Source organism: Balaenoptera musculus, chromosome 15 (assembly GCF_009873245.2).
Source record: "Balaenoptera musculus isolate JJ_BM4_2016_0621 chromosome 15, mBalMus1.pri.v3, whole genome shotgun sequence".
Classification (NCBI taxonomy): Eukaryota; Metazoa; Chordata; class Mammalia; order Artiodactyla; family Balaenopteridae; genus Balaenoptera; species Balaenoptera musculus.
This window is the reverse complement of record NC_045799.1, coordinates 14,594,556-14,621,904: the sequence shown is the minus strand read 5'-3', so window position 1 is coordinate 14,621,904 and position 27,349 is coordinate 14,594,556. Positions and strand designations below refer to the sequence as shown.

At 51.5% G+C, this 27,349-nt stretch overlaps 1 protein-coding gene across 1 annotated transcript; it reads left to right on the top strand.

The window, feature by feature from the left end:
* Nucleotides 1-6,587: 6,587 nt before the first annotated feature.
* CD40 (CD40 molecule) lies at nt 6,588-17,041 on the top strand. Its single transcript, XM_036824149.1, has 9 exons — nt 6,588-6,709; nt 9,768-9,846; nt 10,168-10,293; nt 10,584-10,730; nt 11,095-11,188; nt 13,807-13,868; nt 15,674-15,760; nt 15,882-15,910; nt 16,414-17,041. The coding sequence occupies exons 1-9, from the start codon at nt 6,659-6,661 to the stop codon at nt 16,579-16,581; spliced, it is 843 nt and encodes a 280-aa protein (XP_036680044.1). The 5' UTR covers nt 6,588-6,658; the 3' UTR covers nt 16,582-17,041.
* The last annotated feature ends 10,308 nt before the right edge of the window (nt 17,042-27,349 follow it).

Here is a 27,349-nt window from a genome sequence, read left to right as displayed (position 1 = left end):
TGTTACAGGGAGGGGGCTGTAAAGACAGAGGAAAAAACAGGCATTTATGAAAGTGAAAATAATATGTATGGTATAATGTTATAGGAAAATACAATACAGGAAATTTGCCTATGATATCCTTGGGAAAGAAAAATCTGAAGGTATATATGGACAAGGGCAACAAGGTGACACGTACAAATAAAAATATTGATTTAATTTCAGGATGGGACCATAGGTAATTTTTTGGTCTTTTTTTTTTTTTGGCCGTGCTGCTTGTGGGATCTTAGTTCCTCGACCGGGGATTGAACCTGGGCCACGGCAGTGAAAGCACCAAGTCTAAACCACTGGACCGCCAGGGAACTCCCCTTTTTGGTCTTTTTAAAGTGTCTGCTTCATATATATAACGTGAGCAGGAAAGATTTGATAATTCATTGGGCTTCAGCTATATGAAAAGATGCAGAATTGTATTTCTTCATCTGGATTCCCAAACTTTATTTTCTTTCCCTTATTAATTCACTGAGAAGAATAGCTCTTTCCTCAGGGTTTGGTATTTTTGAAGGCAATCAGACTTTTGACTTTTGAGGATATTTTCCCCACATTATTGGGCCAAGAAAGTATCTGCATTCTTTGTTTTTGGGGTCTGGTGTATGCCCAAACTTAGGAGGAGGAAGGGGAAAGGAGAAAATGCCTTTCCACATAGAGAACTACAACTCGTGGTAAATGTCCTGAAGGACTGTGGCAGTGCAAATAAGTTGTTTTGGCTGCTCAGCATCTAAACATCCTTCTTATTTGAGGAGAATGGGGCAGGGGCAGGACCCACCAAGGAGAACAAGAGGACACAGATAGTCTTTCTTACCTCCTGGCAACCAGAATATGGAGTGTAAGCCATGATGGCCATTCTGATGTCCCTTCCCAAGACTTTGAACCTTGAGGGAATGATGCTCAACTTCAGAGTCATTTAGAGGTTGTATTAGTTAACTATTGCTGTGTTAGAAATTACCCTAAAATTAGTGACTTACAAACATTTATTATCTCACCGTTTCTGTGGGCCAGCAATCCAGGAGCAGCTTAGGTGGGTGGTTCTGATTAGGGGGCCTCTCACAAGACTGCAGTCAAGGTGTCAGCTGGGTTTGCAGTCATCTGAGGCTTGACTGGGGCTGGAGGATCCACTTCTAAACTCTCTTATGTGGCTGATGGCCAGAAGCGTCGGTTCCTCGCCATCCATGTGGGTTTCTCTATAGACTACTCGGGTATCCTCATGACATGGCAGTTGGCTTCCCCAGAGCACCTGATGGGAGAGAGAGAGAGAGACAGGGAGAAAGAAGGAGAGACGAAGGAGAGGCAGAGAGAGTATATGCAACAGAGCACATACAACTGAAGCCTCAGTAGTTTTAGAAAGTAACCTTGGAAGTGACATATCATCACTTCTCCTGGTTTCTACTGGTCACACAGACCAACCCTGGCGCAATGAGGGAGGGGACTACCCAAGGGTGGGAAGGCCAGGAGGCAGGATCACTGAGGGCTCTTGGAGCTGGGCTAGCACAGAGCTGGTTTGTAAGACCTGTTCTGTAGCAGAGTCTTGACTGTGTCCTGCCTCCTGCGGTTCCTGCCTAAGTTTGGTTCTTCAGCCTTCCCATCAGTTCTACGAGTTGCCTGACATCCTTCCAACGCTCTCTTCTATTTAAGTTCGCCAGCTCTCTCTTCTTTTGCTTGCAATGGCAGCCCTGACTAAAACGGGTGCTACAGGAGAGGACAGCAGTGGGAAAGGTGAGTTGGTAGTGGAGGAACTCACTTTAGATAAGGTAATCAGGGAAAGCCCCTCTGAGGAGGTGTCATTTACCCAGAGGGCTGAATGGTGAGACAGTCAGCAGATGAAGCGTGAAAGGACAGACATTTCAGGCAGAGGGAGCAGCACGGACAAAGGCTCTGAGGCGGGAGCTGAGAGGCCTGGATGGCTGCAGTGTAGCAGGCAAGTGGGCAAGTGGAGGGAGAGGTCAGTGGAAGCCAGATCACGCAGGATCTCGAGGCCATGGTAAAGCACTTGGATCCCTTCCCCCAACCGAATCCATCTCTTACTCCAGACATCAGGGTCTGAGAAGGCTGAGGATCAGACCTGAGGTCCCCTTGTCTGGGTATCAGGATCAGCCAAGCCAGTGAGTGGCTTAACCAGATCATGATAAAGAACTTCTTTGTCAGCTCACCCGTCTGTTTTGCTAGCTTGTGGGTTTCCTTAATTTCTGTTTGGGTTCCTTCCTGAGTTCCTTAGTTCCCTTTGATAAATTCCAACCCAACTCTGCTGAGCTGAGGGGAAAGATTTTTGTCCACTGTTGGGCCTGGGAATCCCAGCTAGAGAGTCCGGTCATCTGGGGAAGATGGGCAATTACCCTGGATGATGTGGGAACGAGCAGGTGGATTCCAGTGGATCCCTTCAGTCTCATTTCACGGTCCCACATTCATTCAACAGTTGTTCAGCATCCAGCATGTGCCTGGGCTCCGTGTGGGCCTCTGGCTACAAAGATCCTCTTTTCCAGGAATCAAGTTAGGTATGAGGGATGGCCCAGTCCAAACATTATTGAGTGACAGTTCCCTGTTACTTAGGAGCTGGTAAAAGCCACCGGCCTATGTACCCTGCATTCCAAATGGGAGCCAGATACTTTCTCTCCAAGGTTTACTAAAGGGGTAGAACTTGTCCTATATCCCCTAGCAAAAACCTTGTTTTCCTTTTCCTTGCCCATAAATAATCCTGGGGAGGGAGGGGTTCTTTGGTTTTATTGAGGAATATAGTGTCTATGGCAGAAGACAATCCCCACCTCCACACCTTTAATTGGGAGTCCCTCCTGGATATTGAGGGGTGACTTCAAGAAGGGGATGCTGGGATGCTGTTCCCCAGTCGGGGTCTACTTGGTAGTGGACTTGCTATGCTTCTCCGAGCAGGGAGGGAGAAAGATGGAGAGGGGAGGAAGTGGAGTAGCTGGCCAGGATGTATGAGCTTCTCTGGGTCAAGTGGATGTTGCAGTAATTAGCCAGGCTTGCCGGTACCCCACTCAAGCAGGCTGACTGCTGAACAAGAGGGCCCCACCAGTGGCAGGGGCCCTGGTGGTGGGGCACGGTAGGAGAGCTCAAGTCGGAGCTGGATGCTCCTCGTCAGAGAACCTTGCAGTGGAGAAGCCCCTACCTAAGAGACTTACTTATGCACCCCATGAGAAACCATGTATGGACACTTGCTTCCCTGGGTTAGCCAGGGAAGCAGGGTCAAGCAACAGGGAGAGGCCTATATTGCAGAGGGCTGTTCCTGCTCCCTACTTCCAATTTCAATAAAGGGAGGGTGCTAGGGCGTATCTCCCAACCAGGCCATGCCCCCCCTTCCACTTTTTATCCAAACAGGTGGGGTCCCGGCACAAGTCAATCCTTGGATAAGTAAAGGAGATGATAAAATGAGATTTAAATTGAGTTTGAGAATGAAGCTTTCAAGGATGGAGGTTTAACAACAGAAAGTGATCCGAAAGTAATACAATCTGCCCAAGATGTCATTAAAGGATGGAAAACGGAGATTCAACTCAGCAGGGCTGAAGGCAGAGATTAGGGGAAAAAAAGCTTTATTATTATATCCCACCAAGTTGAGTTGCCTCAATACACTGGTACTGTGAGTAAACAGAATAACTGAAATATGGCTTGGTAGGACTGGAGTCTTGCTTAGGCAAGCAGCTCCAGGGTTCTGAGAGGGCCCAGGGAGGTAGGTGTGCACATCTCAGGTTGGCTGATGGAGAGGGCTTTCCAGAGAAGGGGCACCTGAGTTGAGCCTTGAAGGATGAGAAAGAGTTGGTTCAATGAAAGGACAGTGGGAAAGGGCTTTCCAGGGAGAGATGACAACACAGTCTGGAGAGTAAGTTGAAGGCAGGGAGGACAGTTAGAGAGGCAGGCCAGGAAACCCATGGCCTTGAGGTCCTGTGGGCTTAAGGAGTGAGGGCTCTGGGGAGTTGATTCAAACCTGGGAGCAGCACAATCGGGTTTGCATCTTAGAACCATCTAGTAGCTGGATTCTGGCAGTGCTGTGGACTTGACCTCCAGGCACGCTTCTCATCCATTCACCTGGCCCTGGGACCCCAACCTCCCTGCAAAGGCTATTTCCTCTGTGATTCCAAAATCCTGGGTCCCCACTCTTTGGAATGTCCTTTGCCCTGCTCCCGTCACGGAACACTTCATAGTTCCACCCTTTGATGGGACTCTGAAATATTGTCACCCTCCCCATAAGTCATTGTCTCTCTTTCCTTCTCCAGCGCAAGGAGATTCGATGCCTTCTCTGGGCCCATGCCCGCCAGCCCATGTCTCCTTGGGATATGCATATACTAAAATATCTTCCCTTTATCTCATCTGGTCTTCGCCCCATGGGGCCACCCGAAGGCTACTATTTATTCTTTCACACAGTAATTTAAGCTGCTTTAATTGCTGCTATGATATGTTTTATATAACATAATTAATGTTTTAATTCTGTGTACTTGCTTCCCAAGGCAGTTTTGTGAAGGGTCCAATTTTAGAATCAAGCAAATAAAGAATAAGTAATGGCTGAAGTTATTATAGTAACGCCCTCCCTAGCCCCCCTAGGAATTAAAACTGTGCTTGTTTTTTCAGTGTGGGTTAAAAAGGGAAAAGATATTTTAATGTTCTCTCTATCCCAGGCATGCTTATGTGGCTTTCATGACGTCCTCTGGTCTTTGTTTTCGAGTGTTCTGGGACTACTGGTGTCTGACCATCAACTTGAGGTCTGTGTTGGGACTACCAGCTTTGTATCTCCTTCCCGATGGAGGCTGTGCTTAGAATAAGAAAAACCTACTCATTTATTCATTCAGCAAATGCGTATTGGTGCCCAGGACTGGCATAGATTCAGTCCTGCCCTCAACGAGCTCACCATCAAATGGGGCCAGGCAGATGGGGGTGATAATCCAGCATGCTAATGATGTGGGAACATGGGGGTAGGGGCCAAGGTGGGGTGGAGTATCTACCTTTGTCTCAGGGAGTTAGAGGAGGCTTAACTGAAGAGGAGGAGAAATTTAAACTCATTCGAGGAAGGAGAAGGAAGGAAGAAAACAGCAAGACAGAAAAAACTGTGTGTTTGGAAAGTGGGGAGATGGCAAGTATGGCTGAAGCCAGCGTGCATGGAGGACATGGCAGGGTGTGAGTGTAGGAGGAGAGGGTGGGGCTGAGTGGAGACTCAGCTGTGACAGGAGAAGGAATTTGGAGCATCCTGAGGGCATAGGGGAGCGCAGAGTTTTTAAGCAGTGAAGTGCCCTGATCAGATCAGATCCTGCAAGAGAGAACTGCAACAAAGTAAACAATGAGGGGGAGAGAGAGAGAGAGAGAGAGAGAAAGGTGGGGTGGGGAAGCTGCCTGGAACATAGCAGAGATTCAACAAATACTTATTGAATGAGTGAGGCTGTTGCAGCAGCCCAGGTAAAAGATGCTGAGCCTCTGAATTAGGGTAGTGGCAGGGGGGATAGAAAAGAGGCGATGGATTCCGGAGGTAGAATCTGCAGGTCTGCAAATGTGCCCTTTGCAGCAGAAGCCAGGAGAATGGGGTTAGCAGCCCTCTCCTCTCCCATCCTCCCTGATCTGTGCAGTCTGGCCTTTTGGCCCAGTCCAGAAATTCAGAGCTTGGAGGGGCATCACCCCAACCACTGTCTAGTTCAAACTCCTCAGGTTTCATTGAAGAAAACAGGCTCAAGGAAACTCAGCCCATCAGAAGCAGAGCCTAGACCAGAACCCAGCTGCTTCCTGCTGCAGAGCAGAGAGTGTTAACACTGGTTCAAGAACAGCTAGGAGGGTTTGAACTGGGGAAATAATAGGTACAAGGGTGTGTGTGTTTCTGCAGAACTAGGGGGTCTCCAGTGTCCTAAGATTCTCAAGGGGTCCTACGATCCCACGAAAGTCTGATCTACTCTAAGTGCCTGTCTTCAGGCGGTGGATGGGAACTGGGATGGAATACAATCTGGTGGGGACTGCATGGATGGATGGATGGATGGATGGATGGATGGATGGATGGATGGATGTATGGGGAGGCTGGGACGCTGCGCCCACGCGAGGGAATTTCCTTTGAAAGAGAGCGAAACTGTAAGCTGAGAAACTCTTTTCCATGAAAGGCCCCCCCAGCCCTCCTCTCACCACTCAGCTGTGACCTTCCCGTTTTCTGGGAACTTCCTCAGGCCTCTCCATCGCGGTGTGGGACTCTTTCGGTTCTGCCGGGATTGCCGGAGGCGGCGGGGAAGAACCGGGGCGGGGGAGTCTTCCCAACACCCATAGGGATCTCTCTTCACTCCCTTCGCGTCCTCCCCACCCCCGGGAAGCGGGCTGCCTCCTAGGCCAATTCAGCTCGGCCTTTGTAGTCCGGGGGGGGAGGAGTCTCAAGAAGGGCTCTCCTTGGAACCACGCCTCCCGGTTCCCCGACCCGTCCCCGCCCAAGGCGCGTCCCTAAACTCCTTGGGGAATTAGACTACCCGGGACTGTCCTGGGGGAAATCCCAGAGAAGAGACTCGCCCGGAGCTCCGCCCCCGTCAGCGAGGCTGGTCGCGATTGGTCCCTTAAGACCCCGCCCCTTTCCTGGGAGGGTCCATGGGCTGGGACAGTGGAAGTGGAAGAGGCGCGGTCCTGGCGCTCTCTCCTCCCGCCGCCTGGTTCTCACCTCGCCATGGTTCGTCTGCCTCTGCAGTGTCTCCTCTGGGGCTGCTTTTTGACCGCCGTAAGTTGAATTTCTGTTCCGACCAGAGGCGGGAATTTGAGATTAGAGAGTAGGGAATGGGAAAAGAAGCAATACTTCGGGGAGGGGACCTTCCGAGCTGATTTTGGGGGGACAGGAGGGTGGGTGGAAGCTGGGTAAGGTACCCCGGGTCCGGGCTGAATGAGGTGGGCTGCCTCTCTCTCCTCCCAGGTTGGGGTCCCAGGTAGCCCACAGAGGGCGCATAGTGGGGTCGCTGCAGGAAATGTGCCTAGCCAGCGCAGATGGGGTTGGGGTTTTGGGAACCTGAAGCCTTTATCTGGTCAAAAGACTGGAGTCCGGGTCTGCCTCAGAGGCTGGCCACAAAGAGACGGTGAGGGGTTTCAGAAGCGGGAAGGGAGGCCAGCCAAGAGAGGGGCGGGTCTGGCTGGTTTCCTGTCTCTTTCCCGTTGTGGACAGACGCCAGCCTCTGTGAGTGGTTGTCATCTCCTTGCCAGCTGGGGCTGCCCTTCTTCCAGGGCATCTTGTGGGAACAAGGGATGAGTGTAGAGGCCCAGGTGCTTCTTTGAGAAGGCAAGGAGCTTTGAACACTCCCACCGCCAGCTGCAAATCCTGGGTGATCCAAGTTAGGAGGAATACCCAAGGCTGTGTCTCTGCCTCCTGAATTTAAGACGACATAGGGGACTCTCGGGGGAGCTGAACAGTTCACGGGACCATGAAAGGGCTAGGAGACCAGCAGGGGTTTCTCTAGGCACGAGAGGGGCTCAGATATGCCCAACCAAGCACATCTCCGGGATTTTCAGAGTTCCACACTTGACTCGCTTTTAGTTTAAGTGTATTTTTGTAGTTCCTCATTCTGGAGGCTGGGAATCCCCCAAGTACCCGACTCTCTCATCCCAACCCCTCTGGTCTCCCCCTAACTTTCAAGGGCTGTAGTTTCTGGCATGAAGGCAGGGCAGGAGTGACCCATGAAGTAGGGGATTGGCGGCAAGGGAAGAGGTTCCATGGGGAAGCTGCTTTGGTCCCAGAGCTTTCATTTTCACTCTAAGTAATGGCTCTTAGGGAGAAAGGAGGCAGGAAGAGGGCTCTTGGAGGAGGAGTGGAGGAAAAGCCAGGGGAAGTAGGGTGAAGGGTGGTCTTGGTTTCTCAAGAACAAACTCCCAGTTTTAGCTCCAGGTGGAGACTAGGCTGTGGGGCTATTTATTGAGAGCTTCCTGTGGGTCAGGAAGCTTTACACACACTCTAGGTCTGATTTCTTTCAACCGCCGCATTATACAGGTGAGCAAACTGAGGCTCAGAGAGAGAAAATGTCTTGCCCCAATCCTCATGGCTAGGTGGGACCTGCATATAAATCTACATCTGCCTGATTCCTGAGCCTGCCTCTCAGATGGTGAGAGTCTCCAAGCCTTGGTCCTAAGCTCCTTTGTGTCAGAGGGGTTGAAGCTGTGAAGTGGGAACTGGGGATTGACAGATTTACAGAGGAGGAGCTGTATTTCTCGTGTGTTTGAAAATGGCGTAAAGGACTTTCATTGCTCGGGAGTGTGGTGGGAAAGTCCACAGGCTTGCGGGGAGAACACTCATGGGATAGTGTGTTGTGATGTGATGGTGGGAGCAGTAGCCTTTGCTATTTCCTTCCCCATTTAGGGTCAGATAATTTGCCCACCCAGGTTGAATGAGAGCCACCAATTAGGCAGGATCCTGGACAGCCAGCCAGTTAGCCAGCTTGCTAGGCATCCAAGCAGAGACTCACATATGTATGATAATTAAAGCTGCCATTCAATGAGCACCTACTGTGTTCTAGACACTATGCCAGGCCATGTACATCTATTCTTTCTCATCTTCACAACCTAATCTGTGGGGCAGGTATTATTACTCCCATTTTAGAGATGTAGAAACTGAGGCTAAGAGAGGCAAAATAACTAGCTCAGTGTTACAAAGTCAAGATTGGAACCTTAAACTGTTTGACCCTTAAAGCTGTGTTCTTTTCACAGGCTGTTCCCAAAATGTGGGATGATTTTAGGGAGCACAAGGATATAGAATTAACAGCATAGATTCACTTTACAGTTCTCTTTAAAATCCTTTTCATTTTTTCAAGAAGGAAGTCGCTGGAGCTAGAATATAGTTAATACCTCTCAAATGCCTGCTAATCCTCCTTTTTAAACAAAAATCAAGAGCAGGCCTGAGGTAGAGGGCTGTCAGCAAGCAAAGCAATCAGCTGGGGTTTAATAACATCGTTTTGTTTCTGTTGAATTTATTTTTAGGGTTGCCTTTTATTTATGAGAAGTGATACTGGTTTTTCTCTCATGGCAATGATATGAGGTTTACATTGAAAATAAGTGTATTTAAATGAACAAGAAATAATGAATAGCTTGGGTGGGACCTGGATGTAGTGAAAATAGTGCAGATGAGACTCAAGTTGTTGGAGAGAGGGAGTATTGAAACCTGAGTTCTCATTTGAATTCTATCACTGTGTGACCTTGGGCAAGTGACCCAGCCTTTCTGGTCCTCAGTCTCACCACGTGTAAAGTAAAAGAGTTGGATTTTATTCTTCCGGCTTCTCCATCCTTGCATTTCATGAGGGAGGGATTGGATGATCAGATGATGAGGGGTTGGAGGGAGAAAACATGATGAGGCTTGGAGAGGGGAAGAGGGTGGGGAGCAAAAGAATAGAAGGAAGAGGCCAGGTGCTAAATATAGCCCCAGTTGGGACAAGGACCAGCTGGAGTCAGCCAGCTCCAGGACTCCAGGGGAGATACTGGAGTCCTCATGTGCTTTTGGGTTTTTGGGTAGAGGAAAGACTCAGGAGTCAAGCCAAAAGGAAGATCTGTTTAGTTCATTGAATATTGTGAGTTTCCAGCGCAATTACTTTGTAAAATACCAGAATGATTCTCTGGGTGCCTTTGTAATCATACTAGTTGGCAGTTTAGTTAAAAACAAACACAACAAATAACCTGCAGGCCCTGTTTTTCTGCTTTGGACTTCCACTTCAGTTCTAACCTCTGTCCTGGCTGATTTGCACCTGTCTGCCAAGGTTATATCGGAGATTTCAAGATCCCTTCAAATTGCCCAATTTTGTTTTTAGGTCCACCCAGAACCATCCACTTCATGCAGAGAAAACCAATACGTAACAAACAATCGGTGCTGTAATTTGTGCCCACCAGGTGAGATGCTAACCCTTTAGCCCCATAGTGGGACCCCTCTTGGTTTGCTGGCAGATACAGACCCCCTGTGTCAATTATAAACTCGTGTCTTGACCCCTGGCATTTTCCATCTGTGCCCCAGGATGTTCTGGGGTCCCTCTCTGCCTACCCAGAACTAGGGTTCCTATCTCTTCTATGTCCCTTACCAGACTATGAAAGTTGGAAGGGTCTGAGACTGTCATCTTTGAATCTCCCTCCCTAAAGCCCAGCCTCATCAGTTTTCAATTCAGTGTCTGACTCATTGAGTTAGCTGGAGCTACCTCATTTCCTGATGTTTTCCAGGACAGAAACTGGTGAACGACTGCACAGAGGTCACCGAAACAGAATGCCTTCCCTGCAGTAAAGGCGAATTCCTAGCCACCTACAGCAGCGAGAAATACTGTCACCAGCACAAATACTGCAACCCCAGTGCGTGGGCTGCTGGGGAAGGGGCACTTGGGAGCTGGGCTGATATTCCAGCTCATTCCTGACAGCACAGCCGTTCTGTTTTTGTTTTTGTTTTTTTTTATAGCGAGGGTCTGTTCTGATTGGTTAGATTCTGATTGGTCTGTTCTGGGTTGTCGTGGTTGTTACTTAATTTCATTGCCATCCCTACTTGGAAGAGGGTCTAAGAGAAAAAAAACAGGAAGTATGAGGATCGGGGCCCCCCAAGCATGGCCAGTAAGGGGTTCCCAACCTTCCTGCCCATCCCTGCACAGACCTAGGGCTCCAGATCCAGAGGGAGGGCACCACGGAAACAGACACCAGTTGCAAATGTGATGAAGGCCGACACTGTACCAGTCACACCTGCGAAAGTTGTACCCTGCACAGCTTGTGTCTCCCTGGCTTCGGGGTCAAGCAGATCGGTAAGTGGTCTGTCTGGGAATCAGCTCTAGAGGCAGGAGAGAGGGGGTGAAGGCCAAAGGAGAGGGGCTGGGCAGTGGGCACTCAGCCCTGGGGGGGAGGGACCAACCTATGTTGATATCTCCACCAGAGCAGGTGGGAAATAGAAACTTTGCCTTCTGCCTCCTGCCATGGGGATCTGCCTTGAGAGGGCAGTGGGAGAAGTCTTCCTGGGGCCCGCCTGCAGCAGGGAAAGGTATATGCTGGGGAGGAGGGGGGGGAAGTGCTTAAAGCAGGATGCTGTTCCAGTCCTGTCTGCCTGCCACTTCCCTTGAGAGCCAGACAGGTGGTCCACCGTGATGATTAACTCCTCCTCCACCCTCCCAGCTACAGGGGTTTCTGATACCATCTGTGAACCCTGCTCGGTCGGCTTCTTCTCCAATGTGTCATCTGCTTTTGAAAAGTGTCACCCCTGGACAAGGTATAAGGACTCATCCCTTGTGTTTCCTGCCCCAAGAGGGGCATGGGACCTGCTTCCATTCTCTCTGGCCACCTGTCCTTCAGCCCCCTGCTCCCCATGTCCACACACACTCGTACACCTGTAGAACTTCTAGAGTGACCTCATGGCCAACTAGACAGACACTTTTCGGCATTTCTTGCCTGCTCTCTCTCGGTGGTAATAGATACCGCTGATCTCTGATCTTTGGTGAAGCCCTCCCTTCTTGGGGGCACCGTGACACCTCTCTTCCTTTCCTTGTACCCCTCCTCTGCTCCTGCTTCCTCCTCCTTAACTGGTTTTCTAGGCATTTATTCTAGGCTCTACTCCCCCATCACTTTGCCCGCCTCCCCTGGACCATCTCATCCACACACTTGGCTTCAGCTACCATTGCCCTTGGATGGTTCCCAATCAATGTCTCCTGTTTAGATTTGTCTCCTGGGTCCCAGACCGTCATATCTAACTGCCGGGGGTATACCTCCGTGCAGGCAACCCACAGGCACCTGCCTGCTCCCCACACCTGCTGTGAAAGGCACAAGCATGCCTCTGGGCACCCGTTCCAGGGTTCCCCTTACCCCCATCCCCAAATCAACCACCAGGTCCTGTCCATCTGACCTTCCAAATGTTGTGGGACTCCTCCTCCTTTTCACTTATCCCCACTGTCACCACGTCAGCTTGGGCTTCATCACTGTGGTCTAGATGATGCTTTAGCCTCTTCACCAGCTTCCCTGCCTCTACTCTCTCCCCTTCAGCTGGTTCTCCATCCCTTTGCCGAAGTAAACTTTCCACCATTCATTTTGGATCACGGCACTCCCTGTTTAAAATGCTTCATGGCTCTCTGTGCCTTTAGGATAAAACCCTGAATCCTGTGCATGGCCTCCGACCTTCTAGCTCCATTTCCTGACCTCTTCCCACATCATGCTGCTTGCAATCCTCTCAACACACTGTTCGTTCTCTTGCATCAACCTTTTCTGCCTGGAATACCTTAAACACACGCCTGATTAACCTTTTACATTTAATTTGAAAAGATGAGTAAGACAGGCGTGAGGACAGAAGGCACAAAAGGGCCTCTAGTGATACGCTTCCCTTTCACCCTCAACCATCCAGCAGACACTGGACCATGTGTGTCCTTCTAGAGAGTCTATGCACAGACAAATAAATGCACACACATGCAGACATATTTTTCACACAAATAGTAGCATCCCATATATACTTTGTTATTTGTTTACTGTCTGCCTTTCTCCAGTAGATGGTAAACTCCTTAACTATAGAGACTTGACTTTTTTCATTCCACAGATGCATCCCTTATGCCTAGAACAGTGCCTGATGCATAGTAGGTGCTCAATAAATCTTTACTGATAAATGTTCAATGAGAAAGGGAGGCACCTTTATGTCCTAGAACCAGAGCACTGGGTTCCAAACTCACTCAGCTTAGAAGGGGTGGAAGTGTGACCCTCATCTGAGCCTCGGTGTCCTCATTCAGAAAATAGGAATGACCTTCATTTTACAAGGTTTGAGGAAAAGACATGTAACGTGCTTCGAAAACTCTTAAGCACTCTTCTTGTGTATGTGCTTTCTTTGAAGCGTCTCTCTCTTTTTCCAGCTTTAGGTGTTTTTTCCTTTGCAATGTCCTTCTCTGTCCATCCCTTTCCACTCCTCCTGGGACCACTTTGGCCCAATCTTCATCATCTCATGTTTGGACTCTGTCAATGGCCTCCTGGCTGGCCATTTTCCTGTCATTTCTCCTCCTGGGAGCTCTCTGGCCAACTAAGTCCTCTCACAACTTAAGTCATCTGGTTGGATGCTGACATGACCCACTAGCTGAATCCAGTTGAAACCTTCATGGCTGATTATCAGTGATCTGGTTCTAAAGACCCAGTTTTCCAGAGTTTCCTTATACCATCCGGTACGTCACCCACCTAATCCCTCATATCATGTTGTCCTGCTTAAAGAGAATATAGTGATGCTCTAAATTTTACATCCCTCAAGGGCCTACTCAGCTCTGACTTCCCCAGGGAAGTCTTTCTGGATGACCCTCAAACCAGAGATTCTCAGCTGAGCAGTTTTCTCCCCCAGGGGACATTTGACAGTATCTGGAGACATTTTGGTTGTCACAGCTGGGGAGGAGAAGCCTACTAGCATCTAGTGGGTAGAGGCCAGGGAAGCTGCTAAACATCTTACAATGTACAGGACAGGTCCCACCACAGAAGAAGGATTATGTGGCCCCCAAATGTCAGTAGTGCCGAGCTTGAGAAGCCCCCACCATCCCTCCATTCCAGCCATTGTGGATTCTGTCTCCTCTTCTCTGAACAATCCCCTGTTCACGTGAGCCTGTATCACAAAGCTTGGCCCTCATCAGAGACTCTCCTTACTCCTTCAAGACATACCATCATCTTTCCTCTGCACTCACGCGTTCCGTAAGAACAGAGTCTGTGTCATGCCCATAATAAACAGCCCAGGAGGGTGCACATAATATGTGCTCAGTGAACGTGGACTTGTTGGTTGTTGGCTGTCTCCCTCTGGGGTTGGAAATCGCATGGTTGGGGAAACTTAATGTCTCTTTCTTTGTGTGTGTGTGTGTGTATACATGTGTCTGTACACAGCTGCGAGAGCAAAGGCCTGGTGGAACAACACACAGGGACTAACAAGACAGATGTTGTCTGTGGTGAGTCCTGGAGAACGGGCCCCGGCAGCAGGCTAGGAAGGTGGGGAGCTGAGGGGAAGACTGGGGCACCTGGAAGCACCGGTAGGGAAAGAGGGAGGGGAGGTAAAGCAAGAGGAGGAGCAGTTTGGAATTGTGGCAACCAGCTCTGCCACTTATCTGTGAAGCCTGGGCAAGTCACTCCCCCCCGCCCCGAGCCTCAGTTTCTTCATCTGTGAAATGGGATACTACCACCTCCCTTAATAGGGTGGTGTAAGTACCTGGCATGGGTTCTGGCACTTTGGAGGTGCTCCCTCAGTGCTATTCTGCTACCCTGCACATTGAGGACCAGCATGGTGTGACTCTGTTTCCTCTCAGGGCCGTAGTTTTTTTTTTTTGGCTGCACCACGCGGCTTGCAGGATCTCAAGTCCCTGACCAGCGATCAAACCCAGGCCACAGCAGTGAAAGCCCAGAATCCTAACCTCTAGGCCACCAGGGAACACCCTCAGGGCCTCAGTTTTGATTTTAGAATGAGGAGGTTGGCATACAGCACAGGTCAGACTCACATAACTACAGGGATTAGGCAGGATCATGTTAATGAGTGAAAAGATCAGGGGTAAGAAAAATATACTCTTTTCTTTTTCTTAAAATTCACTTTCCTCTTGGCAGGGCTGGGACTAGAGTGAGGTGAGGGAGGCACTTGCCTTGGGCACAATATTTAAGGGGGTGCCAGAAAAATGCCGTAATCAAGAAAACTATTTGATGCAATATAAAAAAAATCAAAATTAATGCAAAAAATCCATAACGAACAGAATAGCAACATTTTAAATAAAGACAGGATCCAACCCTGTATTTGTACAACCTTGTCTCACTTGCCTCACCCTAATCCCACCCCTGGTTCCAATAAAACTTTATTTAAAAAAACAGGCAGCTGGCCTGTGGGCCAGACTTTGCTGATATGATTTTTTAAAACATGACATTAAAATATGACTTATCTTGATTACTGAGTTTTCAAAGAAAATATTTATTTATTTGGCTGCACTGGATCCTGTGTTACGGCACACAGGATCTTTAGTTGTGGCATCCGGGACTTTTAATTATGGCATGCGGGGTCTTTTAGTTGCGGCATGTAGGTTGGCGTGCAGGCTCTTAGTTGTGGCATGTGGGATCTTAGTTCCCTGACCAGGGATGGAACCCGGGCCCCCTGCATTGGGAGTGCAGAGTCTTAACCACTGGACCACCAGGGACGTCCCAATTATTGAGTTTTTTTGGTGTCCCCTTAAATTTTGTCCTGAGGCAGTGCTTCACTTGCCTTACCCTAGTCCTTACCCTGTCTCTTGGTCTTTTTTTCATTTTCCCATTTAGAATAGAGACTTAGGCACAAGAAATACTTTCCCTTCTCCTCCATTCTTCTATAACAAAGGCAATGTTACAGACATAAATGATGCTGGACCTTGGTATTGGGCAAAGAGTAGGGAGGGGTGGGAGTGTAGTGACCCGGTGGAGACAAGCATCACCACTCAGTTCTGGCCAATGGGTGCCATGTGGGCTGCTGGCCCACTAGGGCTGGATCTTCCAAATTTGCAAGAGAAATCAGATATCCAGATTTTAAATATACAATCTCCCAATTTAAAAATGTTGGCAAATATTAAAAAAAAGGAAAAAAAAATGTGCCAGTCACACGAAAGACATCTGCTGGCCACATTTTACCAGGGGCCACCTGTTTGAAACTTCTGATATGGATGAGTTTAGACACTGAAGTCCAGCAAGGTGCAGCAGCTTTGGGAAGGGCGGTGGGGAGCCATCACTGAAGTCTTGATCTCTCCAGGTTTCCAGAATCGGACGAGAGCCCTGGTGGTGATCCCCATCACGATGGTGATCCTGTTCACTGTCCTGCTGGTATCTACCTGTATCGGTGAGTCCCCAGGTGGGGAGGTGATGGGGGAGGAGGCAGCACAGGGTACAGTTGACGGGTCACCTGTTTCCTGATCTGGCCTCAGTGACTCCCCATCCTATATGTTTTTCTCTCTCTCTAGGAAAGATGATCAAGAAGCAGGAGACTAAGGTAGGTCACCCTGGGGAACCGGCTCAGTTTTGTCAGACTGGAAAGAAAGGCTGATTCATTGTTGCCTATATGGCAGAAAAATGGATTCAAGGTCTGTTCCCTCGCCCCCTCCCCTGTGCTCCAGGACTCTTCCCCTTCTCTCCCTCAGCATCAGCCTTTTCATCTCCTGAGCTCACCTTCCCACAGAGCTGCCCCAGCAGCACCACTGGCAAAGTCTGACATTTGCTCTTCTTTCCTGGCATTGGATATGTGGGGGAACCGCATCTTTGGGGCCTTGGTGTGGGATCCATGGGTGGGTGATGGAGGGACACTTCCTTAACCCCACTGGCTCTTACTACGGAAGCTTCTTGACACCCTCAGTGTGGCCAGCAGGGGGCAGGACGCACCCATGGAATGAGCACTGACCCTCCGTTTGGGAAAGGGGAAAGGGTGAGGAGTGGGATCGCTTCCAAGGAAGGGCTCAGAAATGTTGCTAGGGGTAACCCCAAGCCTTGCCTCCCCAGGTCCTGCACCCTAAGGCTGAAAGGCAGGATCCTGTGGAGACGATTGATCCAGAGGATTTTCTCGGCCCCCACTCCACCCCTCCGGTGCAGGAGACCTTACACTGGTGTCAGCCGGTCGCCCAGGAGGATGGCAAAGAGAGCCGCATCTCCGTGCAGGAGCGAGAGTGAGGCTGTGTGTGCGCCCAGGAGCGTGGTGGCACCGGCATGTGGGCACCTGGCCGGAGAGCCTGGGGCTGCTGCTGGTGAGGGGGACAGCCCCCCTCTGCCTGCACCCCTGAGGTCCAGAAACAGTTCACCTCGGGGAACCTTTCACCCCAGCCGTGGAGCCCATTCAATCTCCCAACTTGATTTCAAAGATGGTAACAAAACTTTGGGGAGGCCATATAATGGTATCCACCAAACCTTCCAACCCAGCGGTTCGGTGCCGACAGATGTAACGCGGTGGCTTCTGTGAGCCCAGGAGGCATATGCGTGGATACACATCGCAGCACTGTTTGTGACAGTGAGCAAATGGAAGCTGCTTAACTGTCCATCAACAGGGGACTGGCTAAATAAAACTGTAATATATTTATGCAACAGGATCTTGAAAACACTGTCATGGGGGAATAAACAAAAGCAGGTTGTAGAATGGTGGGCATGGAAACTTTTTTTTTAAAGCAAGTAACCCAAAACAATATATCTTCTACAGATATGTGTATAAACATAGCATATGTTATATATGTCGGTATGCCAGAGGGTTTCTGGAAGGACACACAGAACATGCTCAGCTCAAAGAATTGTAATGTCTTGGTTGGGGAAGAAGGGTCCGGGGGAGGGTTGGTTAAAGAAAGATTTGACTTTCCCATAATGCTTCATTTTTTTCCCCAAAAGGAGAGTGAATTCACAGACTGCTTATGTAATTAAAAAGTCATCAAACATGTAAAAAGAAAAAAGGGGGCGGACATGCTGGGTGACATGAGCTGCTTCACATACTGTCAGGCTCACAGAATGAGGGCACTTTCTGAGGATAAATAAGGACGTCCCCCAGGCTGCTGCCCTTCTAAGGTGGTTTCCACATGCACTCACGTTTGGCATCATGTTTGCAAAGGGTTTTCCCCGTGTGATTCACATTCACAACAGTAGCCTTCGGGGCAGGCAGGGCCAGCATCCCTCCTTTCCTCCCTCTTTAACAGAGGTGGAAGTGGAGGCCCAGAGAGGTGAAGTAATTTATCTATGGTCACACAGCCGTTCAGAGTGGTGCCCCTCAGAGCTCCCCACTCCTAGTCCTATGCTGCTTCTCCCAGCCCCACCTGCTCTCTGGAGCCTACATCGGTAGCCCCTTCCCAGGGAGCTCCTGGGCCTCCTACCTTCTTTTGACCTCCCAACTGCTACAGGAGCTGCTGCTTCTCTGTCAGATGGTGCCCCCTTCCCCCTAAGCAGTATCTTAGGATAAAAATAAACCGTCCTGTTCTCTTTTCCTGCTGTGCCAACTGAGGGGGAGCCTGGCCAGGAGGAGCAGCAGATGGAGTGGGGACAGAAGGGAGGGCAGGGGAGGGGAGAGGGGGAGGTTGTAGGGCAAGAAGGGGAAGGAAGAGGATCGCAAAGCCCCAGCACAGAGATTCCTGGTGAGGATGAGGCCAGGCTGGTTTACCCCAGGGATCTCACCCCAACCCTGCCTTCATGAGAAGCTGCTTCGGACTTCCCAACATGTCCTGCCGCCTGGAGGGTGAGCGTGGAGAGGGCTTGCCCCAGTGGAGGCGGTGAGGGCAGCTGAGAGCCAAGGGAGGGGCACCTGGCTTGGCAGGCTTCCCAGAAGAGAACCATTTGGATGCACCAGGGGGAGACGTCTGCTTTAGAAAGCAGGGCGAAGTGGTGGTGGTGTGGAGTGGGGGGAGGGGAGCTCTGGGACCTCACCTTTATCCCCTACCTAGAGTCTAAAATGCTAGCGTTACTTCTGTACATGACAGTATGGTGGAAAGAGACAAAAGACCCATCTCTGCTACCTATTATCTGTGTGGCTTTGGATAGGTCACTTTCACCTTTTAGCGTCTCAGTTTGCTCATCTGGCACATGGAGACAATACAACAGGCAGACGCTATGGGTGCCTCCTTCGTTCTCTCCTAGGTCCTTCGTTCTCCATCTTGAGCATGTATCAGAACCACCTATAAGACTTGTTAAAAGACAGATTGCTGGGCCCCACCTCCAGGGTTTCTGATTCAGTAGGTCTGGGATGGAGTCCAAAACTGTGCATTTCTACAAGTTTCCCAGGTGAAGCTGCTGGTCCAGGGATCACACTTTGAGAATGACCACCCTTGGCATTCACATTTCTTGATAAGCAGTCGCTTTCCGATTGCAAGCACTTGGGATTGCTTACCTCGGGGCTTTCCTTGGTTTTATGTTATTTATTTATTTGGTTGCGCTGGGTCTTACTTGCGGCAGGCGGGCTCCTTAGTTGCGGCTTGCTGGCTCCTTAGTCGTGGCATGCGAACTCCCAGTCGCGGCATGCATGTGGGATCCAGTTCCCGGACCAGGGATCGAACTCGGGCCCCCTGCATTGGGAGCGCGGAGTCCTAACCACTGTGCCACCAGGGAAGTCCCTCCTTGGTTTTAAAAACATGCTTGGTGCAGGTGTAGGGCAGGTAAGATGTACCTGGGAGGGCTTCTCTGGTGGCACAGTTGTTGAGAATCTGCCTGCCAATGCAGGGGACACGAGTTTGAGCCCCGGTCTGGGAAGATCCCACATGCCGCGGAGCAACTGGGCCCATGAGCCACAACTACTGAGCCTGCGCGTCTGGAGCCTGTGCTCCGCAACAAGAGAGGCCACGACAGTGAGAGGCCCGCGCACCGCGATGAAGAGTGGCCCCCGCTCGCCGCAACTAGAGAAAGCCCTCTCACAGAAACGAAGACCCAACACAGCCAAAAATAAATTAAAAAAAAAAAAAAAAAGATGTACCTGGGAGAGCTAATGCCCCAAATACTCTCAACCAAATAGGAGTGAAAGTTGGAGGATACATGACCCAGCTTCCTTGCCCTTGGGAGGGACAAATCTGAGGTGTGTTCTATACTGTCTCCTAGGTTCCCTAGAGGGCTCGAGCCACAGATGCCCTCTGCATGGCTGTCTTCCCCTCCCTGTGTCATTCTCTACCACCCCACTGGTGCTTCCTGGGTTCGACTCCCCAGTAAACTACCTGCATTCTTTCCTTGTTGCAGAGTCTGCTTTTGGAGAAGTCCCCCACTAAGAGTCAGCAGAGGTCAAGCATGAGAAGGTACAATTTTGTATATCTTGGCATCCCCAACAAAGAGAAAGGGTTGTTATTCTTGGCACCTATAGCAAGTTCTGGGTTCTAAATGGAGCTCAGCCAGGAACCTTCTGTGTGACCTTGGGAAAGCTGCTCTCTGGTTCTGAGCTTTTTTTCCCCCAGATGTGATGAAGGGTTGGGATTCTACAAGTTCTAAGGATCTTGCCAATTCTAAAAATAAGGCGATCAGCCCACTGTAGGATCTGCTCTGGCCTGTGGATGAATGGGTGGGTGTGAGGCTCACAATAGCCAGAAGGTGGCGCCAAAGTAATGCCCGAAGACCCTGGCGTCTGGCTTTTGCCAACTCTCATTTCCTCCCTCCACCATCCATCCGCCTAAGCCTCCTGCGATCTCTACTAACTTCATCCGTTCCCCAGGTCTCCCTCTCCACTGCTTCCTTCCTTTTAACAAGCATCAGCTGCATTCCTACTGTGGCCTCTCGCCGAGCTAGGGTTGTGCATGACAGCACGAAGAATGCACATGGGCAGAGAGCTCACTATGCGCTAGGCACAGTCCTAAGAACTTCACATGCATTGTCCAAGTCCGTAGGACAACCCTGCATAAGGCACCGTCTCTTCTAACGCCCATTTTACAGATGGGGCTCAGAGGCTAAATGACTTGCTAAGGTCGGAAGAATTAGAGCTGGGATTTGGACCTAACTAGGTTGATCCAAAAACCTTTGCTTCTTACCCACTCAGCGAGTAAAAAAAACAGGCACATGTTATCAGGCCGTTAAAAGACAGTGTGACTGCCCAGGAGGAGCGAAAGCCCAGGGCAGGAGCAGCTAACCTCTAGGACAGCGGTTGTAAACTCAGTGGAGCGCACGGGAGCTGGAAAGTGAGGCAGGCCGGGTCAGGAGGAGTCAGGATGGCACAGACTCTGACAAAGCGGCGAGGCTCTGCCCGTTTTGGTGGGGCAGCATCTATGGATTCCTTCTAATGGCTGCCCTCCAGGGATGAGAGTTATGTATTGCTGGGGATCCAGATTTCTATGTGAAATCTCCCAATGTTTAAATGCTACCAATCCCAAAAATTAAAAAAAAGTAAAGAAAAACCAACAACTCTGTGAGAACCCAAGAAAGCATGTCACAGAGGGTTGGAATTAAAAGAGACTGGGAATTTCATTGTGTCCGACACTTTTGTTTTCTATATGGGGAAACTGAGGCCCTGGGAGGGTCCAGAGCCAAGTTAGGCAACATGTCCTCGGCAGGTTGTCTCTTTTCTCTGCACCCCATCTGGGAGGCTGCAGAGAGCTCCTTAGGCTCCAGCCTGCGACCCTGGTTAACTGGGTCTATACAGCGTTCTTTTTTTTTTGTGGGGCATGTGGGATCTTAGTTCCCCAACCAGGGATTGAACCCACACCCCCTGCAGTGGAAGCACGGAACCTTAACCACTGGACCACCAGGGAAGTCCCCGGTTAACTGGGTCTAAAGCATTGAAACTCTAGGACTGAGGGGCTGGGGCTGAGCTGGGTGTAGATGTCCTCTTAATCCTATGACACCCCCCATCTCAGCCCCCCAGGCATGCACTCACATACTCTCGTCTTAAGCCTTCAGGGCCCTGTGGTCGATTCCTTGGGCAGCAGAAGTTATTAAAGACTCTGCCCCGAAGGATTTCTCTTCCGACCGTGATTCTGGCACAGAAAATTACAAACCCACCGCAGGGGTGGGGAGATACAGTTTTAATTTGAAAAAAAAGGAAAAAACACCCAGGCTGTGGTCCTGGAGTCTGGGGGATGGGGACGCTCATGGCGGGGGCGTGTTCTCTGGGACATGCAGTGTTGCTGCTGGGGCTTCGTGTTGCTCAGTAAAATCAGTGAGCAGCTTTCGCCCAGGCAGACGACGGGGCCGGGGCGGCGGGGGGGGCCCTGCTTCTCTATTGCAGTCCCCCCTCCCAGTCCCTGGGGGCTCTCTGCCTCTCTCCCGCTGACTGGCACATCCCGCTGGGCCTTGGCGCCCAGCTAGTTCCCTGCCACCTCCTGGCTCCAGGACCCCCTCCCACCCTCTGCAGTCTCTGCCCCTCCCCCATCGACCACCTCCTTTCCCTTCTCCCAGCCCTCGCGTCTCACCCTGGTTCTCTTTTGAACAAGTACTATTGTTTGGGCTAATCACAAAAGTCATACCTGTGCGTTGCACCCCCTGCGCCCCCAATCCAAGCAACACACGGGAAAATCAGTCCCCCTGGAAGTCCTCCGCAACCCCCAACCGCGAGCTACAGGTCCCTCCAGACTTGTTTTCTGTGCCAAAAATATCTTTTCAACTTGGGCTGTTATTACATACACTGTTTTGTAAGCAGCCTTCTTTGCTTAGCTGTGTACGGCAGACACCTCTCCATGCCTATAAATATAGATCGACAACGTGCTTTTTAACTGCTGCATAGGATTCCATTGTCCAGCTGGAGCCTTGATTCAAGTGAAGGCTCCGTATTGATGGACATCTAGGCGGCTTCTCTCTTTTCCTCTTGAGCCCCTTCCTGCTTCTACGGCGTCTCCCCCACCCCTCCGCTTCCTCTTTCACTCTCCCCTCCTCTCCTGCCTTCATCCCCAGCGTCTGACCCTCCCCATTCCCTCCAAGCCTTCGGCCCCCTGCGGAGGGGTTGGGGGTCACTGGCGTTTAACACCCACTCCCCACCCCCCACCCCCCACCCCGTGTCAGACATGTGCCATCTCATTAGTGAGCCTGTCCCCCCAAGTGAGGCAGGCAGGAGCCACAGTGGCAGTGAGAGGCCTAATTGAATGTAACTAATTAGTCACTCCTTTAAATGGGCCTGGGAGGGACAGAATTACTCACTCTGAACTGGGGAGACAGGGAACTGGCCGGCTGGCAAACAAATCCTGGGGCCTGTGGAGCCAGCTCTCCTTGGAATACTAATTAGGCAGGAGTGCCGGGATCAAATCAGGAACCCAGCCGCCTCTCCCGTGCCCCTCCCATCCGGGAAGCCGGGGATCCGGAGGAGAAACGAATACCACATGTGACTCTAATTGCAGCCCTGACCCATCCTGGACCCTGGAAGGGTTACTATGGGGGCTGGGGGCTGGGGGCTGGGGGACATGAAATGCTGAGCCTTCAGCCCTCAAGGAAGGCAGGGGGCTAGAGTTTCATGTGGGGAGAGGCAGGAGGGCCCAGCAGCGCCTGGAGGGATGTGCCGGGGTGAGGGTGAACAGCAAGAAGCCTCAGTCCCACCTGGAGCTGTGGGGACCCAGCTGGCTCCCAGGAGGGTCCCCTTTGCTCCCAGGCTACCAGGGCCAGACTGTGTGCTAAAGACCGATGGCCACAATCCTCACGGCAGCCCTCCTGGGTGGCAGGCTCCTTATCTAAGCTGAGGAACACTGAGGCTGGGAGAGGGGAAGTGAGTGATTCATCCCAGATCAGAGCCAGCGGGGGCCAAGCTGGGGCTCAGCCCTCTTTAGCTACCAAGCTTGAGTTCCTAGCACTGAGAATGACCCAAACCTCATTCCTGACAAATTAAAATGTCTGTGGGGTGGGGGGGTGGGATGGTAATAGTTCAGGTGTTGGTATTTTTTTAAGAGCTTCTTAGTGATTCAAAGATTCTACCAGGACTGAAAACCACGGGTTAGACCTTAGTTCCCTATGAGTGTCTGCTCTGGGTGGTAGGGGGAGGTGAAGGAAGAAGACCTGAATGTGGCCCCAGGCGGCTCTATTCTGGGCAGCTCCTGCAGGTCAGAGGTGAGGCTATGGGGAGATGCAGAAAGGAGAGTGAAGGGGTGTGTGTGTGTGTGTGTGTGTGTGTGTTTGTGTGTGTAGTCATCATGATTCTTCCATTAATGTGCCAGGCACTTCTCACACATGATCTCATTTGATCCTCACAACAACCCTTTGAAGGGGTATAGTTATCCTTAGAGCTGAACAAGGTGAGGCTCAGAAAGGTTGAGTAAGTGGCCCAAGGAAACACAGCACAGCCAGTATCCCGAATCCCGTGCTCCTTTCTCTTATGCGGCTTTGATTCTGCTATTGCATTTGGGATCTCTTCTCTAGCAGGTGTTAGTGTGGGTGTGCTACTGTTCTCTCTCTGTGTGTATGCTTGTTAGATGTGTGTGTATGAGCGTGCTTTTCCCCCCCAAAAGGGGCTAGCTGTTCACAAGCCTCCCACTCCCGCCCAGCACAAAGCCTCCTGCTGACCAGTGAGAGGAAGGAGGAGAGGGCACGGCCCCTGCTTCTTGTCCCCTTCCCCGCCCCCCCCCCCAACGCCAGCTCCAGTGCCCAATCAGGAGACAGCCTCCCCTCGCAGCTGGGGGCTGGTGAGGGGCAGGGGAAGGCGGGTCATCCTGCCAGCCGAGTGACAATCAGCCTTGTTTGGAACAAATGTGGAGAGAAAACCCTCAATAGTTCTAGGGCAGGGAAATTCCCCCTTCCCCATGAATGTGCCGCCCCCTCTCCCGCCCCCGCCCCCGGCGAGGGTGGCAAGGAGAGATGGATGATAGCCAGGCACACTCACTCCTCTCCATCCACCCTCTCTAAGCGCAGGGGACTTCATGGGGGCTGCATAGCGGGGCAGTACATTTATGAGCCCAACCCAGATTCCCCAGTCACCTCACTGGCCGATCCATCTTTCTGGAGTCAGGGATGAAATGAAATTATGGTGAAATAAATCTACAGACGATGAAGGCTCTGGCAGGGTGGAGGCAGCAAGGGTGCAAGGGGCAGAGGAAGCTGGGGCTCAGGTGGGAGGGCCGTGGCCACCCCCGCTTGGCTGAGACCCAGAGAGGGGATCCTGCTGACTTTCCTTCCCGTTGAGGTCTTTGGCTGGGGTGGGGCAGCTCTGCTTCCAACTCTCTTTTGAAGCCCCTTGCCCAGCCAAGACGCTTACCCACGAGACTGGATGCAGGACCCTACCGCTATGAGGCCCTGAGTCACCGGTACTTCCAGACCCCCAGAGTCAGAGAGATAGGCAGGGCGACCTGAACAGGGCAGCTGGACTGGGGGAGGGGTCGGGTCCAGGGTGAGCGCTGGAGGCAACAGAATCAGGGCCAGGATCGTGGTCCTGGGTGATGCGCCACATCTTCAGCTGTCCACCTGTAATCGTATGCAGGGACCAATGAGAAGGGCCCTCGGAAGACCAGGTCCTTGGAGGCCCCCTGCTGTGCCAGGTGTTAACTCTTTAATTTCTGGGAATGAGGAGTCAGGGAAGGGATTAGTGTTGAGGGGGGCTGCTTGGCGAGCTTGGGGCAGCATCTAGTTACCAGTACGTTTGGCAGTACAGTGGACCCTTGAACAATGTGGGGCTTGGGAACGGCCACCCTCTACGCAGTGGAAAATCCACGTGTAACTACAGTTGGGCCTCCATACTCGCGATTCCGCATCCAAAGATTCAACCAATCTCGGATCGTGTAGTACCATAGTATGCACTGATTGAAAAAAATCTGCGTATTAGTGGACCTGTGCAGTTCAAACCCGTGCTGTTCAAGGGTCAAGTGTGGTTCAGTATGTTCACATCCCCTATAGCAGGATGGTGGGTTCCAGCTGAGCGCCAGTCTTGGAGCAGGGCAAGGGTTTGAGGCAGCAGCTCCCCAAAGCTCCGTGCTCCCTCTCTCTCCCCCCTGGCTGGCAGTGTCTGGGTCCCCTCCCCAAAGACCCTGCATGACCGCCGGCCTTTAGGCCACTGAGCCAGGGGATGAGCCCAGGGCTGAAGGGCACGCAGGGACTCGTCAAGCCCAGATGGCTGGAGCCTTCCTGCCTCCCCCCACCTGCGCCTCAGCCGGCTCTCAGGGGATCCCCCCTCCACCCTGAGCATTGAGCTGGAAGTGGACGCAGCCAGCTGGCTGGGATGCGATCATCCGGCCTCCTGAGCAAGGCCAGCTCTTGCCATGGGAAACGGTGAGAGTCAAGGCTCTGCAGCGGTCACTGGGCAGAATGGGCCATCCCCTGCTCTCCCTGATCTTGTCCTGGGACTCCCCTCCACCTCCTCTTCCCAGGAAGGGGCACAGTGACTCTGGGGGATGGTAAAGTCCAGACAGCCTGACCATCGTTTCGGGCTGGGTGGGGGGGCCTGGTGAGTGAGTGCAGCCCCGAGGCAGCAGGGCGGGGGTGGAGCCAGACTCAGCCGGCTCTGGAAATGAGATTTGTGCTGTTATCTATGCTCGCTCAGGCTGAGGGCCTTGGGCATTAACTAACCTATCCAAGGAGTTAAGAAGTGGGGAGGGGCCTGCAAGCAGAGGGGTAGCAGGAGCTGAAACACAGGCTGGAGTGGATGGAGCACCTGCTGGAGTTTGTGTGTGGGTCCCTGGGGGGTTTGTATTTGTGCCTTTTTGTCTCCCAAAGTGTGTATGTGTTTTCCTGGTTTATGTGGATGTCCTTTTTTTTTTTTAACATCTTTATTGGAGTATAATTGCTTTACAATGGTGTGTTAGTTTCTGCTTTATAACAAAGTGAATCAGCTATACATATACATATATCCCCATATCTCTTCCCTCTTGCGTCTCCCTCCCTCCCTCCCACCCTCCCTATCCCACCCCTCTAGGTGGTCACAAAGCACCGAGCTGATCCCCCTGTGCTATGCGGCTGCTTCCCACTAGCTATCTATTTTACACTTGGTAGTGTGTATATGTCCATGCCACTCTCTCACTTTGTCCTGGATGTCCTTTTAAAATGCGTGCGTGAGTGCTTTGCTTCCCGCTCATGTGTTGATATTCTCTTTTGTGTGTGTGTGTACACAAGCACACACTCCCAGTGGTTTGTCTGTACATGCCCCAGTCATACCCCAGCCCCCTCAGCAGCCTGCAGGTCCAGACACAGCCTAAGAGACAGAGCCAGGGGGGCAGGGCACCCAGAGGGCGGTCTGGGGGGAGCTGGGCCCTGGAGGTGGCCCTGGCCTGGCAGGGAACAAAGGGGCAATCAGTTGAGAGGCCATGAGAGTGCTGGCTGATTGAGGAAGAGGAATTAGTGAGGAGCCTCCCAGGGCCCTGCAGGGGGGCAGGCGTGGGGGGCCTGGCATCCTGATTAGGGAGCAGGCTTCACCTGAGCCGCAGGCAGCCCGGGGCGGGCGGTGGGTTGGGGGGAGCCGAGGGATGAGCCAGGGACAAACCACAGCAGGGCCTAAGCTGAGGACCTGGACTGATGACCGGGGTCCCCGGGGATGGCGAGACAGACTATAAAGAATAGACGTCACCATGACCCTAGCAGCTCCCACCTACCCAGAGCTCTCGGTGGGCCTGGCGATGGACCAGGCATCTGTCAATCAATCCTCACAACATGGAGGCAGGTTCAATCATCAGCCAGGCTCCTGAATGAGGAAACTGGTGCTCAGAGCCGTGAGGGAATGCACAGCTACTAATCCAGGTTGGCTTGATCTCAGAGCCCTCCTGTTAACTTTATGCCACCATCCATGACAGTCCCCAGCCCTCTGCTGTATCACCACTGGGGAGAAGTTATAGGGAGACCTTGTAGGGACAGAAAAAGAGGGATTTCTGAACCAACCTGACCAGCAAAGCAGACTGACCTGGGAGGTGGTGAAACTCCCATCGCTGGAGGTATGCAAGGAGCGGCTCACTGACGAAGGGCTTCCTTGAGGGATTAGGAGGTTGGGTTCCATTTTCTCCATCACTGTAATATGGACTTGAGTCAGAGCCCCTAGGTTGGAATCCTCACTGTGTGACCCTGGGCACCTTGCTAGCCCTCTCTGTGCTTCAGTTTTCTCATCTGT

Excerpts from the sequence above, each read along its gene's own strand:
- CD40 (XM_036824149.1), top strand. The coding sequence starts at position 6,659 with ATGGTTCGTCTGCCTCTGCAGTGTCTCCTCTGGGGCTGCTTTTTGACC. Across the intron at positions 13,869-15,673 it reads CAAGACAGATGTTGTCTGTG|GTTTCCAGAATCGGACGAGA; the intron begins GTGAGTCCTGGA and ends TGATCTCTCCAG. Across the intron at positions 15,911-16,413 it reads TCAAGAAGCAGGAGACTAAG|GTCCTGCACCCTAAGGCTGA; the intron begins GTAGGTCACCCT and ends TTGCCTCCCCAG.